Source organism: Phallusia mammillata, chromosome 3, assembly GCF_965637545.1.
Source record: "Phallusia mammillata chromosome 3, kaPhaMamm4.hap1.1, whole genome shotgun sequence".
Classification (NCBI taxonomy): domain Eukaryota; kingdom Metazoa; phylum Chordata; class Ascidiacea; order Phlebobranchia; family Ascidiidae; genus Phallusia; species Phallusia mammillata.
The window spans coordinates 1,876,407-1,893,947 of record NC_137254.1 but is presented as its reverse complement, the minus strand read 5'-3'; the positions used below and the strand labels follow the sequence as shown (position 1 = coordinate 1,893,947).

At 36.6% G+C, this 17,541-nt stretch overlaps 3 protein-coding genes across 3 annotated transcripts; all 3 read left to right on the top strand.

Annotated features, from left to right (window-relative positions):
• The first annotated feature begins 175 nt into the window (after positions 1–175).
• LOC145217900 (uncharacterized) lies at positions 176–3,139 on the top strand. Its single transcript, XM_080085283.1, has 2 exons — positions 176–1,303; positions 1,383–3,139. Exon 2 carries the CDS (start codon positions 1,393–1,395, stop codon positions 2,374–2,376), a length of 984 nt encoding a protein of 327 aa, XP_079941409.1. The 5' UTR covers positions 176–1,303; positions 1,383–1,392; the 3' UTR covers positions 2,377–3,139.
• Positions 3,140–5,261: 2,122 nt separating this feature from the next.
• Positions 5,262–9,082, top strand: LOC145218162 (uncharacterized). The gene is made up of 3 exons (XM_080085558.1): positions 5,262–5,719; positions 8,297–8,307; positions 8,539–9,082. The coding sequence occupies exons 1-3, from the start codon at positions 5,336–5,338 to the stop codon at positions 9,080–9,082; spliced, it is 939 nt and encodes a 312-aa protein (XP_079941684.1). The 5' UTR covers positions 5,262–5,335.
• A 7,169-nt stretch (positions 9,083–16,251) lies between these two features.
• On the top strand, positions 16,252–17,182 carry LOC145217906 (uncharacterized). Its single transcript, XM_080085290.1, has one exon. The coding sequence runs from the start codon at positions 16,302–16,304 to the stop codon at positions 17,121–17,123; it is 822 nt and encodes a 273-aa protein (XP_079941416.1). The 5' UTR covers positions 16,252–16,301; the 3' UTR covers positions 17,124–17,182.
• The last annotated feature ends 359 nt before the right edge of the window (positions 17,183–17,541 follow it).

Sequence of the window (17,541 nt, the reverse complement as noted above, 5' to 3'; positions counted from 1 at the left end):
TAGAACAGTAAGAGGCACTGGTTGTGACGACTGGGTGGTGCAAAGCTTGCTTTTATACTATGCAGCATTAAACTCAAGCGATTTTTGAAATTACTGCAATTTTTGGTAGTGGAAGGCATTTTTTATCGCATTATGATATCTGCAAATGTAACAAAAATAATTTGCGCAAAAACAGTGTATTTTTTTACAAGCAACAATAGTTGGTTTATTTTCTGTACAGCGTGGCAGGTGAGGCGTTTTGTGTTGTATTTTTGTAGTAACTGACGCTGTTTTAACGATCTGAATCAGGTTGATAATTGTGTTAATGTGTTAACACCAGTCCAAGTCAAAGCTTACATAAAGGTAGGATATATTAAAAGGCCTCGGACGTAACACTTAACCAATGCAGGAAAGATTTGACCTGTCAGCTAGCGCTGTATGTAGGCATTTTTTCTCACATAAAGTCACTTACACGCATCGGTGCACACAGTCAGAGCCGCAGGCATTTTTTCTTGTGCTCTCGTGAGTTTTAGCTGAAACATATTGACTTTTATTTTTTGCGTGAAACAAAGTTAATCTGTGAAGTGATGTATTGGTTGATGCATTGTCCAAGTAAAACAAATTGTTTACCCCAAAAGATGTATTGCTCGTTTAGAGATAAACTAGTACGACACTTGTTGTGACGACGGGCTAGCACAAAAATTGTTCTTCATGTAATCAAGAAACGCTATGCAGCTCTTACCTCTAGATTACGTACTTCATGATGCGTGTTATTTTCCACTGCCGGACAGATACATGCAATGTTTGACAGAAACGACCAACTTTTTTGTTTTCTGGCAACGCCCAATTTGTTCAATACGCCATTGGCCTACACTGGGTTGAAGTGCTACATCTTTTGTGTCTATTGCTTCTCGAAACGCGGTTGTCCAGACGTTAGCAGGGACAAAATAATTTAGTATCGTATCATCCATCAGTTTTGCGATTGCAAACGATTTTTTAAGTTAAAACTATGCAACAAAAACATTTTATAATCAACTGCTGCAGCGTCCGTTTGTGTAATACGTGAATATAAACAAAGGCATTATCTCTACAACATTTTAACATCTGCACTAGTAAAGGGACAGTATAATTTTTTACAAGTAATAATGATTGGTTTATTCGCTCTGGCAGGAGATAAACATGGTAAATTAGTTGTATTGACGTTTAGAATGATTGCGTTAACGTCAGTAGCTGTCATAGCCTGCATTACGACAGGATATAATGAAAAGCTTTGGGAAGGGCACAATGTACACCGCACGAAACATTTAACCTGTTGACCAGCGCTGTATGTAAAAATACTTTCTTTATTGACATTTTCGGTGTCTACTTAACCGTGACGACAACTAAACACTGTATTTTTTCAGGTAGTAAGAAATGATGACACACACCAAAGAGAAACCACATCAATGTGTTGTTTGTGAAAAGAGATTTAGTCTGCGTGGAAATTTAAAAAGACACATGTTGACTCACACCAAAGAGAAATCTCATCGCTGCATTGTTTGCGAAAAACGCTTCAGCGAAAGTGGAAATTTGAAAAGGCACATGTCGACACACACCAAAGAGAAACCTCATCGATGTGATGTTTGCAAAAAAAGATTTAGGCTAAGTGGAAATTTAAAAACACACATGTTGACACACACCAAAGAAAAACCTCATCGCTGCATTGTTTGCCAAAAACGCTTTAGCAAAAGTGGAAATTTGAGAACACACATGTTGACACACACCAAAGAGAAACCGCATCGCTGCATTGTTTGCGAAAAACGCTTTAGCGAAAGTGGAAATTTGAAAAGGCACATGTTGACACACACCAAAGAAAAACCTTATCGATGTAATGTTTGTGAAAAAAGATTTAACGTAAGTGGAAATTTGAAAAGGCACATGTTGACACACACCAAAGAGAAACCTCATCGTTGCATTGTTTGCGAAAAACACTTTAGCAAAAGTGGAAATTTGAAAACGCACATGTTGACACACACCAAAGAGAAACCTCATCGCTGCATTGTTTGCGAAAAACGCTTCGGCCAAAGTGCAACTTTGAAAACACACATTTTGACACACACCAAAGAAAAATCTCATCGATGTGATGTTTGTGAAAAAAGATTTAGCTTAAGTGGAAATTTAAAAACACACATGTTGACACACACCAAAGAAAAACCTCATCGATGTAATGTTTGTGAAAAATGCTTTAATCAAGGTGGTCAGTTAAAAACGCACATGTTGACACACACCAAAGAAAAACCTTATCGATGTGATGTTTGTGAAAAAAGGTTTAACCAAAGTTGTCACTTAAAAAGACACATGTTGACACACACCAATCAGAAACGTGTGATATTTGTAAAATCTCTTCACCACAAGTAGTAGTTTAAAAAGACGGATAATAAAACAAACTCCAGCGATGCAATACAAGTACAGGTTTGACAAAAGTAAATATTTGAAATAAACACATTATAATACACAATCTGAAACACCAAACGTGTGCAAGATTTTGAATTAAGTATTGGCACAAAAGTGAAACTCCCTTCCTGTGTTTTGTAAATAAAAAAAAATGGCACGAATGGACATTTTCAAACATGCTTGTGTACTGTTTGTTAAAGTGTTTAACGGATTTAGACATTTGGAAATTATTTTTTCTTTAGGCATTTTAAATTTATCTTGTAGGGAGCTATAAAATAATAAAAATGCCCCACAAAAATAGGAAATGTTAAACTATGTCACAATTGAACCAATTAATTCATTTTAGTTGGTAATGGGAATTGCATTTCTTTCTTGACATATAGTAGTGGTTTAAAAATTACTTCATTCGTGAGTTTACGAAAGCGACAAGTAGGGTCAATTTTAGGGTTTAGCTGAATCACCTTGCAGAATATCACGTCCCGGTCAAAACTATAAGACCACACCAAAACAGTGCACTGACAAGACTTTGATATGTTACTTGTAATGAAATAAGTTGAATTTGTTGCCACATGATATTCGTTAATGCTCATCACGAAACTCAAGAACACAATATATATCGTCATTTGTCGTGTAGTGTAAACAAACGTTGTTTTCCGGGTCATGTTTTTTTATCACTGTAGTTTCTGTTGGATCGTTATAGTGTGAAAAATAGATATTCCACCTGTTATATGGTCTCTCAGTTTCTAACACAAAGCTGACCACGTGTCATACGTAAAGCTGCTAGTTTTAAAGTAAAAAAACACAGTCCCGATAAAAACACGCACAAGAACACAACTGAAAAGTAGCAGAGATACGTTGTAAATCGGCATTGTGACATTATTACCGTTCATGCGCTACTTTGTTCCATTCTGCACGACAGGGTTTCCTGTGAACGTAGTAAGTTGCATTTTCCTAAACCACGTAGGATACGAACACGTACTAAAGGCGGATGTTGCAGCTGCGCAACCGATTACTGTCTGAGTTGTTTGATGTTCGCATAATAAATGGTAGTAGCAGCCCAGTCAAGTTACAATGGCGAGGTAAAGCTTGTGTATTGGTTAGTTAGTTTCGTTAGTGCGATTTCGTTGGTCTGCTTTGCTGCTTGGATACTTTTCCTATGGCCTGTAATATTGGAGTAGAGAAACAAAAAAACGTCTTTTAACCAAAACTGTCAAATGAAGCAACTGAGGCAAAATCAACGTTGCTCAAAGACAGTTTTTCACAAAAATTTGAGCATAAAACTTGGTGCTTGTAAATTGCAAGTTAAATGTTCAGTCTAATTCACCTTATGTCGTTGCACTTACTTTACTTTTAACCCATTCTACGGATGAGAAACTAGTACCTATTCAAAGTTTGCAACGGCCCATTATTGTGGATACAAAATTGACCCACGAGGGGTTATCGCATAACAGTGCGCTGGGCAACTTATACAGACTTTGGATGTGATGTTTCAACATATAATTCTTTACCAAAGGAAAAATCCAAACACACATGTTAACTCACACTAAAATATTCTGCAAGATATTTGGGAAAAAAACATTTCCCCAACATGGATATTTGAAAGCACACTTACTGATTTACACTGAAGAAAAACCCATGCTTGTTGCTTTTGCAGTTAAAACATTTTGTTGAAATGTTTTTTAACTCTGAAATTATATTTTGTTTAACAGCGAATTGAATTGTTTGTTTACATAACAATAGCACAAAGTAACTCATTGTTAATCGTCATTTGGTGTGCAGAAGTGGGATTAATTGATGTGACATGTTCCCATTTTTGTTGTGATGGTTTGTTGAATAATTAATCACAAAATCAGTTTTGAAACCCCACCAGCTGCATGTTCTCTCAGTTTCTAAATCCATGGAAGCTAGCTAGTCTGGTCATGCGTCGAATTGCTTCCTGTAATACGAGAACGTGGTAAAGCCGTAAGTCGAGGTCGCAGCTGCACAACCCGTTAATGCCCAAATCACTTCGTGTGCGTGCAAACCCAGTTAAGGTTTACACCAGCGAGGAAAAGCTAGTGTATCATGTTAGTTAGATTTGACAGAACGAATTGGTTTGTCTGTTATTTCAAGAATACACAGTTTCAGTTATTTTAAAAGTGGTCTGTTAAGTTGAGTTAGATTCAGTAAAGTAAAAATGTTTTTAAGGGCGTTTACGTGTTTTAAGGGCGTTAAGGAATTATTGTTAAACCTGGTTTGAATTTCCACAAAGGTTTGGACTTGAGTTTTGTCCCTTGGAAACACGGATTTATAATAATTATTGGCTTGATACATGTATTAGTTTGTTTTGAATAGAAGGACTTTAAATACAAGTTAACTCACTTTAATTGTTGAACGTATATTGGTTTTAGTTTATAGTTGTAATCTTAAGGCTTTGCATGTCTTGACGTGATATTGACCGCTACACCCTCAGATAAGAACTTTTGAACTGAAAATATATTTTCTTGCATATTTACGCGAAAATAATTACTTTTACTCGGCTACATTCATACGTTATCAGTTGTTTGGCCCAAATTGTGACCAATATAAATGACGCTTGTAATCGGACACGCTGGAAAAGAAAATTGTAGCACAGCTGACTTACACAGCCACTTGATTTCAGTTAGCTTAAACGTTACTCGAGTATTAGGACTGCACATAGTTAAACGCATAAGTTAATTGCAAAGTATCACAGAACTGCATGTTGTACCTTCATTTTTTCATGCAGTATTCTTGTTGTTTCGTCTGTGCCAGTTAATTGTAAAGTATTACAAAACTAAAGGTTGTACCTTTTTTCAGGTAGTATTCTTGTTTCATTGTGCCAGTAAACCTTTTCATAAATCTTTAAAGTGTGATGTTGTTTGTGTAATAATATTTGCAATAAGCGGACATTTTGAAAACACACATGTCGACACAAACCCATGAGAAACCTCATCGATGTGATGTTTGTGAAAAAAGGTTTAGTCAACTTGGAAATTTAAAAAAGCACATGTTGACACACACCAAAGAAAAACCTCATCGATGTGATGTCTGTGATAAAAGATTTGCTAGAAGTGAACATTTGAAACTTCACATGATGACGCACACAAAGGAGAAACCTCATAGATGCAATGTTTGTGAAAAAAGCTTTACCCAAAGTGGAGCTTTGAATAGTCACATGTTGACTCACACTAAAGTAAAATCCCATCGATGTGATGTTTGTGATAAAGAATTTTCTAGAAATGGATATTTAAAAAAACACATGTTGACACACACAAATGAAAAACCTCATCAATGTAGTGTTTGTGAAAAAAAAAATTAGTATACGTGTAAATTTGAAAAAACATATGTGGATTCACAATAATGACAAACCACATCGTTGTGATATTTGTGAAAAACAAATTCGCCAAATTGGAAATTTGAAAACACACATGTTAACACACACCAATGAGAAACCTCATCGATGTAATGTTTGTGAAAAAAGATTTCGTGAAGCTGGAACTTTGAAAAAACACATGTTTACCCATACCAAAGAGAAACCACATGGATGTGATGTTTGTGAAAAAAGATTTACCCAAAGAGGAGTTTTTACCAAACACATGTTAATTCACACCAACAGCAAACCCCATCGATGCGATGTTTGTGAAAAAAGATTTCGCGATCGTAGAACTTTAAAAACACACATGTTGATACACACCAATGAAAAACCGTATCGATGTGATGTTTGTGAAAAAAAGATTTCGCCAACTTGCAAATTTGAAAAAGCACTTGATGACCCACACCAATGAGAAACTCCATTGATATTTTGGGGAAGAATTAGTGCTTTTTACGAACAGACACATCTTGACACACACCAACAGGTTGTTTGCTAAAAAAAGCATTTGTTTAAGGTAGATATTTTTAAACCTACATGCTGATACACCATAAACAAACTCCAAACAGCAACTCATTCTAAGTGATGTGTTTGACATTTGTTTAAAATAATTGAAAATTTGAAGACATAAGGTAGCATGCTCTTTGTGTGAAACAAAGTTTAATTTGTTTGGTTATTTGCATGACCATGTAGCAATGCGTTTTTTATGTTTGGTGTATATTAATTCATTGTATGTTTCAACCTTCTTATGGACGTCATCTAATACTTGTAATTATTTCCCTTTGTAAGTTAGCAGACGTTCCATATAAATTGTTACGCCTAAATCCCGTCACAATCACAAAACCTCTTTTCGAGTGTCACGTATCACGGTAATTATTTCTTTGTTTCGGAGTGACATGTAAATAAACATGTTAGATTTAACAATGGAGAACCATCCTGTACGTTTGTTGCGGCTTAAAAAAATTGTTTGATAAGCCTTGTTTTACGTTATAAGCGTTACACAATGAGATGCAGTGACTCATACACGTTAATGACGTCAAAAAGTCTGTTTGTGACGTAGATGTGTTAACTTGCATCTTTGTACATGTGCTGTATGCTAATGTGAAAACTTGTGTGTTTGGAAAAGTTTTTTTTATTCAACCAGAAACGGAGGTATAGAATTCACAAACAAAAGGCACCAGCCGAGCAGAACTATGTTGATTTTGTTTGTTCGATTATAAACTGAGCAAATTCCCAACAGCAGTAGCACGACAAGTGTTGAATTTTACTTGGCTTTAACTTAGGTTTGTTTGTGTGTTTAATGGCATGACATGTTTGTGCTTATTTTGTTAAAACTGTAACAACGTGTGACCCACTTGTTGGCTTGCATGACCAAATAGTTGGCGAGATGTTAACTAACATTTGGGGCAATTATGTTTGTTTATTTGGAAGCCTTTCGTTTCGCTATTTCCTATAACCACATGCGAACTGTTCGTATGCGTTACGGTGGTTGAATGTGTGTAACATTATGCATGTTTAAAACATATCGGAGCATACGCAGCCAAACGTTTCATGGAATCAACACTACATGGAGAATTTAACACTGACCTGGGCATTTTACGACCTGCGGCCACATCCCTGTCTGGCCTGCGTGGGATCCAGTAAATTAAAATAAATCCAAAATAGGCCTGTACATGCTGTGCATGAAATATGGCGGTATTGTTTTAAGACTACCAATGTTTTGTATTTTTACGTAAGCGTAGGTGAACAGCTAAATTTGTCCAACCCATTGCTACGGCATGAAACCTTTAAAGATTATTTCTGTCCAAAATAAAACAGTTGCCATAGGTGAAAAACACACAAATAATCTGATTTTCACAAACTGAAGAGCTTAAAAGCGTATTTGATTCTCCAAATTCGATAAAAAGTTTTGGTTCTAACTTTTCAGGGTAACATTGCAATGTGGGCAGGTGTGAAAGACTTGAGGTCGTAGCTGAACAACTGATTTACAGCTAGTGGAAAGATTAATAATGGGCTTGTTGCTTTTTGTACTTCACAAGTAGTTTGTAAATAAGTTGAGCGCGTAACTTAATACTTTGTAAACAAAGCAAGCTAAACTAAAATTACTATTACATGTTAAACTTTTCCACAAACGAGTTTGATTTACAAGTAAACGTTAGAGACATCTGCGTTTAAAAATTTGTCCAGCCAATATTATTTTACGATACCTTTTTATTTCGATTCAGCTCTTTTGCCACCAACTGAGGATCATGCTCTCCCAATTGTTTGCCTCAATTTGTGACTAATAAATGACGCTTGTAATCGGACACGCTTGTAGAGGAAATTGTTGAACAGCTGACTGCTAAATTGCGAAACCAGTTGGTGCCGTTTGACGTGTAACTTTACTCGACAATTCGGCTTTGCAGGTATTTGAAAGCGCACGCACTGAGTGTTTCTCTGTTTTTAATACAACTATAGATGAGCGGTGTAAGGCATGAAATATAAGTTTTCATTTTAATTTGAACTTAAATTTAGATTGCAATTACGTTAGTTCAGGCTTCGCAGCATTACCAATTACATGACTTTCTTTTTTGTTTTATGTAGCATTCTTATCTGTAGAACATTTATTGTGAGAATTTTGACACGAATCTGAAGAACTTTGATTAATGTGATGTTTGGGAGAAAAGATTTTAGCCATCGTGGAACGTTGAAAACAGACATGTTGTCACATTCCAAAGAAAAATCTCATCGATGTGCCGTCTGTGAAAAATATTTAGTGGACATTTGGAAACTCACATGTTGACACATACGAAGGAAAAACCTCATCGATGTGATGTTTGTGAGAAACAATTTAGCATCAGTGGAAATTTAAAGAACCATATGCTAACACACACTAATAAAAAAACACATCGGTGTGATATTTGTGGTAAAACATTCAGTCTTGGTTCAAATTTAAAAACCCATATGTTGATACACACCAGTAAGAAACCCCATCGCTGTGATTTTTGTGAAAAAAGGTTTAAACGGCGTGATCATTTAAAAACGCACGTGTTGACACACACCAAAGAAAAATCTCATCGATGTGATGTTTGTGAGAAAAGATTTGCTCAAAGTGGGGCTTTGAAAAGTCACATGTTGACACACACTGAAGAAAAACCTTATCGATGTGATGTTTGTAAAAAAAGATTTCGGCGACGTGGACATTTAAAAACACAGATGTTGACACATACCAAAGAAAAACCTCATCGATGTAATGTTTGTGAAAAGAGATTTACACAGGGTAGAACTTTGAAAAGCCACATGTTGACACACATTTATTGACGTGGTTTTTTGGTTAAACTTAATGTATTTAGGCTTCTATTTCACCAATAAACATTTTTAAAAATGGTTTTGTAAAGAAGTTTGTCGGGCACTTTAGACTTAGATTTTCCGCTACAAAACTTTTTGCTTGAAAAGTGCTTAATATCAATGAAAATGGCGAATGTTAAACGATATCATAATCAAAGCAACTTTGATATAAAACCATGTACAGTGTTCTAGTTTGTGATGCTGCATGTATGAGATTATTTGCAGAAGCGTCATTTTCTTTTTTAGCCTTTTTAGTGAACTGGTAAAAAATGACAAAAGCAAAACAGAAGTCCTGTGCATATTTAAACCAGGGAGTCGAACCGCTTGTCATATGGGTTAAGGTTCGGTTCGGGTTCACTTGGTTTTGTTTTTAAGGGTTCGGGTTCGGTTCCGGTTTTTAAAAATGTATATTTTCGGGTTAGGGTTTTGTTCCGGTTCGGCCAAATTATCCGGTCTGAACCGGTTTGCGGTTTTTAAACCGGTTCAAATTTTTATTCATTTTAATTTTATTTTATCCATCATCTACGTGGCCTTATAAAACTCCAAAATAATTTTGCCCGTGCACTGTAATTTTTGACACGCCCTATAAGTGTTATATATTGTACTTTCAGTGCTGTGTTTGAAACAAATTCGCAAAATATAAAACAGACTGCATTTTTTACTGGTTCGGTTCCGGTTCGGGTTCAACGCCAAACGAAATACGGGGTTCAACTCCGGTTCGGGTTTTTAGAAAATCGTAATTAGCGGTTCGGGTTCGGTTGGGGTTTAATGGAATTAACCGCTCAACCCGGATCGCTGGTTCGGGTTTAGTTCCGGTTCGACTCCCTGATTTAAACTCTGACATGTTGCAAGAGATATTTATCTGCAGTGGTGGATCCAGTATAAATAAATAAGTCGGTTGAATAATATTCTACAAACCAGGTACGCTATGAAAAAGACGACAAAGTACGGGTACGTTACGATGGAATGTGTTGGATGGAATGAGGCAAATATGATGTTTAAATAACTGAAGCCTGAGTTTAGGGAAACAGCAATATTGGAAGGACTAAGTTTATTGTGCATTAAGTTTTTGAGCAGTTACGGTCATTTTGATCATATTTATTCATGAAGCGCGGTCTAACTCTCACCATTTGTGTCCGTTGCTATTTTATATAGTCCGGTTACTGACTGTTTTCATCAACAAAAGCATTTCATTTTATCATTAATGCGAGCGTTGGACGTTTGAATTTTTACGTTTACTTAAATTTTAATGTAATTAAGTAGCAAACTTTCAAATCGAGCATTCTATTCTATTGCTGTTGAGCGTCAACACGTGTCAGCTGAAAACAACAGTATATTCCTACAACTTTTGTGACATAACAATAACTAATTTGCCTAGTTTTATTGCAAGCCTACATGTGATGTTAGAATGGTTTATTTCCTCTACATCATGGTATGGCGAGGTGTTTATTTGCAGTTTAAAAAATACATTAGCAACATATACGATGAAAAACTGCGACCCAAGTTTGCAACAGCGAACCGCATCTTAAAGTCGCGCATCCAGTTAACGTCGATTTGGACAATAGCCGAATGACTGCTTGATTTGTCATTCGTTTATAAGTGGCGGGCATTTGTCAAACTCGCCTTTTCTTTTAGCAGCAGTGTGCAGTAAATTGTATTTCATTGTTGTTCATGGATCGCCCAGATCAGAATCAATTTCTACAGCGTAAAATAGCCCAAGTTATGAACAAACAGACGAAAGGTTTTATCTCTGCAAAATTATCACATCTTCTGTAAGGTAAAACGCAAAAATATGAGCGTTACAGTATGATTGGAAGAACAATGTACATTTGTTTGTATTGCATTTGTGTAGAAACCGACGTCATTTCAACGCACTAAATTAGTTTAATAAATGCGTAAACATCAGTTTGTGCCAAAGCTTACTTATAGGCAGACTATTATGAAAGGCCTTAGACGTAATGCTAAACTACAACAGAAGCATTTGGCCGGTCAGTCAGCGCTGTATTAACGCGTTTTTCTCACATCATTCGTGTCTACTTAACCGTGACGACAACTACGGATTGTCGTAACTTCACCAATGGTCAAGTTACATGCATCAATGCACACAGTCAGAGCCCCAGAGATTTAACGCTTTGTGCTAATAAGAGTTTGAGCTGAAACGTGTTAACTTATTTTAGCCGAGAAATTTTGCGCAGTACAGTATTTAATGGTATTTTTTTAACAACAACGAACAGGATTTTTTACGTTCAGTGCAGAAACACTATGCAGCGTTTAACTCGTTCTCTTTTGGTTTCTCTTACTTTAAGACTTAATTTCAAACGTACGAAATTTAGACGGCGCAGCTCTACAACTAATTATCTCCTAAAATATTACATGTATGCGCAACAACTGGCCATGGTAATGTAGTTGAGGGGTTTTCCGTGACGTAGTAACGTTGGTGAGTTATTTATTTTGTTTGTTCAAGAAACTTGAAACGCTAGTTAGCTTATAACTTAGGTCGAGAGTTAGGCTTTGCAGATCTTTAAAACGCATGAAATAATAGTTTTCGCTGCTTATAACATGTTGTGCTACTTTCAATAACCGTTATAATTTTCAACGAAATCTGGTTATCTTTGTAAATCCGTCTGTTAAGATAAATTCAGATCTAAATATTGATGTGTGTTATTTTTCACTTCCGAGCATATACTCTGTGGTTCGAGAGAAACAACCAACTTTTTGGTTAACGCCCAATTTATTCAGCACCCCTTTGGTACTTTGCATTCAAGGAACTGGGTTGAACTGTTGTTGTTTGTGTCTATTTCTTGTTAAGGCTCGGTTGTCTCAAACACCGACCGGTCGCAACGACAAGGGACAACATCATTTCAGTATTCTATCATCCATGCGTTTAGCGTTTGCAAGCGACTTTTGAAAATACTGGAATAGGTATTAATGCGCTAACAAGCAAGTTTTGTAATCAATAACTGCTGCAGAGTTCAATTTGTATGCCGAGCACATAAACGAACGCATTCATAAATACGGTATAATGTCGCGAATCGCTGGCCTGCACGGACACTTTACAACATTACAACAACATTATTACAAACATTATACTTTCACAACATTATTACATCAATAACCGTAACAAATACGCGTAACCGTGTAATTGTTTGCAAGCAACAATAGATGATCTATTTGCTATGCAGCGTGGCAGATAAGATGCTTTATTGCTGCTTAGTGTAATTTGCTTGTTTTGCGTTTATATAGAAACTGAAGCTGTTCTAACGCACTAAAGCAGATCAATGATTGCGTTAACATCAGTTTGAATTAAAGCGTGGATGTAGAATGCAACGAAAGCCTCGAGCATCCTTAATGTTTATATAACACAAAACATTTGACTTGCGCAAGTTACTTTTTGTCAGATTTGCTCATGTCTACTTAACCGTGACGACAACTACGCACTGAAGTCAGTTCACCAAAGGTCCAGTTACACGCATTGATGCACACAGTCAGAGCCTCGGCATTATAGGTTATCTCGTGCTGGCGCAACTCGTGAGTTTTAGCTGAAACGTATTGACTTTTATTTTTAGGCACGAAACAACGTTAATCTGTGCAGTAAAGTATTGATACATTTTCTGTAGCAAAACAAATTATTGTTCCACAAAAAATGTGTGGCTTGTTTAGAGATAAATTGAGACCTTAAGAGACACTGGTTGTGACGAATGGCTGGTGCAAAAATATTTTTCGTTTAATCCCAAAATGCTATGCAGCATTTACCTCAAGCAGATTTTGAAATTACTGCAATTTTTAGTAGTGCCCTGAAAGGTATTGTTTGCAGCATTATGACTTGTGCAATGGTACCAAAAATATTTTGCGCGTAACACTGTTATTGTTTACAAGCAACAATAGTTGGATTATTTCATGTACAGCGTGTTGCTGACGTTAACTATGTTTGTACAATGTTGCTGTTATGAAGAACTGACTCTGTTCTAACGCTCTGAATGAGGTCAATAATTGTGTTAACATTAGTCCAAATCAATGCCTACGTAAAGGCGGGATATAATGAAAGGTTTCAGGCGAAATGCTTAACCAACGCAGGGAACATATGACCTGTCAGCCAGCGCTGTATGTAAGCATTTTTTTCACATGGCTTGTGTCTGCTTAACCGTGACGATAACTACGCACTGACGTCACTTCACTTATGGTCAAGTAAGACGCATCGATGCACACAGTCTGAGCCCCGCGCATTTTAGGTCATCTAAACTTTAGATTAGATTCTAAAGCTAATACGAGTCTTTACGTAGCTGTAAGCTGAATCTATTAACTTACTTCTAGAGGTATTGAATGATATTTGCCACAAAAAATGCTGCATTGAAGAACAGTATCTTGTTGCGCTTATTCAGATAAACACTAGCGAAATAGTTTGGTGTACCGACTGGTTGTTTCAAGTAAATTATTATTTTTTGTTTGGTAATGCTGATTATTTTGTCCCTGGCTGTGTTCAAACGAGTAAGTTGCCTGATTGTATCAGAATGTACAAAAGTAAAAGGTTGCAGTTACCCGATTGATTTCTGTCTGAAATATTTAAGTTTGCGCAACCATAGACGATTTGAAGATAACGTTATGGCTACGCATAGAGTAAACAAATTTTAAAACAAAAGACAGAAAAAACATATACAAAGCCGGCCTGGGTTATTACACTCGACATAAAATCTTTAAATCGTGACCACTGGCGCCCACTTATGGGGAGGCGGGGAGGCGCCGCCTCCCCGGGTATCTGCGTCGCTGACTACGTCATAAACAAGTTTTGCGCTAATTTATGCACACACAGTTTTGTAGTAACTCTGTACTACTGCACAGTCAACAACTGCCTAGTTTGAACAGACAAACCTTTCTGAAAAATCAAACAACGCATATTGTTACGTCACAAACGTATACTTGAAGTGTTATATGCAGGGTTGCCATACTGTCCTTATTTCTAGGATTTATCCTTATTTTGACTTGAGTCCTTATTTTGTCTGATTTTTAACAATTACAAGTCAAAACCCTGCTAAACGTAAACCTAGACCTGGGGTGTCGTGAGATGCACTACGTGTTTTCTACAAGGAGTTGGAACAGATTGTTCCTGGCAAAAAGAAATATGACATGTGATATGTCAAGGCTCGTATAAATGCAAAGATTCAAAAACGTTTGTTTCGACACGAAAGTCCAATTTGTTCGTGTGTCCTTTGACATGAAAGTCCAATTGTTCGTGTGTCCTTATTTCGAGTTCCATGTCGATGGCAACCCTGGTTATATGCAATGAACCATTGGATAAAAACATGCAAGAAGTGTTTGCTAAAACTCGGTCAGCAACATCGACACAAATTGACATCGTTTACAACGGGGGTAGCCAATTTTTTTTCAGGGTGAGCCGCATAACATGAAAATGACATTAGACGGCCACATCGCTTACAAGCACAAACGCAGCGCCGTTCCGCAATTGTGGTCTACAAAGCGCTTTTGTGGGACCAGCAGGAGCTATACAATATTATTAAGAGATAGCGCTAGTGTCGAACTATAAAATTATGTGACATAAATTACTAACTTCTCATTTATGTCATCACAATTAACAAAGAAAGGCACCTGTATACGCACAGTAACGAAAGCATTGATACTTTAAGTCTTGTCTGTGATGTAACAAACTGTTTTTGGATCATTTTTATGGGTCCTGTGAAGTGTAAAACTAGGTAAACTTAAGACCACATGTTGTTGTGGGAACTCTTTGGTGGCAAATTAACTTTCAACGGTTGACTCGTTATTTTCGAAGATATATATTTAGAACAAAAACCTTCGCGGGCTTTACTTTGTTAATTCCTGATTTAAAATAAACTAAACTTAAATGCGTTACATGCAATTTCCTGTGTAAATAGAAAACATGGTTGAAACCAACCAAACGACCTAGAAACGATTATTATAATGGCTTTTTAGACGCATGTGCGCCTTGTTGCGTAAAAATAAAACATGCTTTGTAATAATTGTTGCGGGGATGAAAAAATGTATTACTGTATAGTTGGGTCGGCATCGGCTGCTAATGTTATGTATACTAGTACCGAAACACTGCAAAAGGTGTAATTTGTGACGTTAAGTGACGTCCGGGCTGAATATTTCCGTCTTTACCGAGTTATAAAATTCTGCCTCCCCGCCGATTTTAGCAAGTGGGCGCCTATGATCGTGACCTTCAAACAAATAGTTTGAGACAGTGTAGTGAGTTACAGATATTACTCGTTTAACGTAATATTCTACTGTTAACACTCTACCGTAAACAGAAACGTTTTTTCAATTCTTTCCAGAAAACTAACATCCACAGTTATTTTAGGGACAAGAGGCTGTGAGAGATTTACAAGACAGCTTACTGTTAAACTCAGAGAACATAGATATTACAGCTTTTAACATGACAAATGAAGCCGTAGAACTTATAAAATTTAACCCTGTTTCAAAACATGCTAACTTGAACATAAAGTAATTAAGGATGAAGAGTAAATATATGTCGAACAATATTAGTATCATTCCTTTGTTTCAAACAGGTCTCCGACAAAACAACTTTAATTGTTGAGTTAATGCCAACATTTTTTTTCTCTAACAATATTAGTTAGACCAGTGGTTCTCAAACTTTTAAGTTTGCGGACCGGTAAACTTTCAAATTAATTTTTTGCGGACTGGTGGACTTTCAACATCAACCCAAAATGTAATTACGACAAAAATATGCAATTCAAAAGAAGTATGAAAAATTTAACTTGATAAAAAGTTTACTGCTGTCTGTTTGATACTATACGTGTTAAACGCGGTTCTAATGAAGTTTCTGCAAGGCGAAGTAGAGCGTTGACTTTCACACGATTTCTGCCTTCAACATCTTGCCTTTTGCAATTGAGACATAAAATTGAGAACCATTAACAAAAAAAAACTTTACAACAGAAGTTGGACCCTGAAGTCTCAACGCATAACTAAAAAGGGTTTGGCATACCTGCAAACTTCCAACAACAAACTCGAAGGAATACATTGTCTTTTTCAATGTGACATTAACTAGATGTTTTGTTTAAAACATCCAAAGGTGATGTTTGCGAATCAAAATGGATTGACAATGTCATTATACAAGTCAACTCGTGTGGATAAGAAACCTCATCGATGTCATGTTTGTGAAAAAACATTTCGCAAAGGAGGAGATTTAAAAAGATATATGCTAACACACACTAAAGAAAAACCTCATCTATGTCATGTTTGTGAAAAACGCTTCACCGAAAGTGGAACTTTAAAAAAGCACATGTTGACACACACCAAAGAAAAACCTCATCGATGTAATGTTTGTGAAAAGAGATTCAGCCGAAGTGCGAATTTGAAAACACATATGTTGACACACACTAAAGAGAAACCTCATCGATGTGACGATTGCGAAAAGAGATTCAGTCAATGTGGAAATTTGAAAAGACATATGATGACTCACACCAATCGGAAACCCCATCGATGTCATGTTTGTGAAAAAACTTTTGCCCTCAATAGCGCATTGAAAAGACACATGTTAACTCACACTATCGAAAAACTTTATCGATGTCGTGTTTGTGATAAACGCTTCGCCGAAAGTGGAGCTTCAAACAAGCACATGTTGACGAACACAAAAGAAAAACCTCATCGATGTGAAGTTTGTGAAAAGAGATTCAGCCGAAGTGGGGACTGGAAAACACACATGTTGACGCACACCAGTGACAAACCACATTCATGTGATATCTGTGAGAAAAGATTTGCCCTGCGGCTTATTTTAAAAACACACGTGTTGACACACACCAAAGAGAAACCCCATCGATGTGACGTTTGTGGAAAAAGACATCGTCAAGGTGGACATTTAAAAATGCATATGATGACACACACCAATGAGAAACCTCACCATTGTAATGTTTGTGAAAAAAGGTTTTTCGCCGCTGGAACACTGAAAGTACACATGTTAACGCACAATAGGGTTAGGCCGAAGTGGAAGTTTAAAAAGACACATGTTGACTCACACTAAGGAGAAACCAAATCAATGTGATGTTTGTGAGAAATGTTTTGCTATACGGAGTCATTTGAAAACACACCTAATGACACACAACGATGAGAAACCACATCGATGCGATATTTGTGAGAAAAGTTTTTCCCTACAGAGTTATTTAAAAAAACACATGAAAATTCACTCCGATCAGAACATCCATCGATGTGACATTTGTGAAACAAGTTTTGCCCTACAAAGTTATTTGAAAAAACACATGATGATACACACCGATCAGAAACCCCATCGATGGGATGTTTGTGAAAAACGCTTTAGACAAGGTGTACATTTAAAAACGCACATGTTGATTCACGCCAGTAAGAAACATTAATAATGTGATGTTTGTGAAAGAAGCATTGACCAAGGCGGAACTTCAAAACATTGGCGAACATTCGAAAAA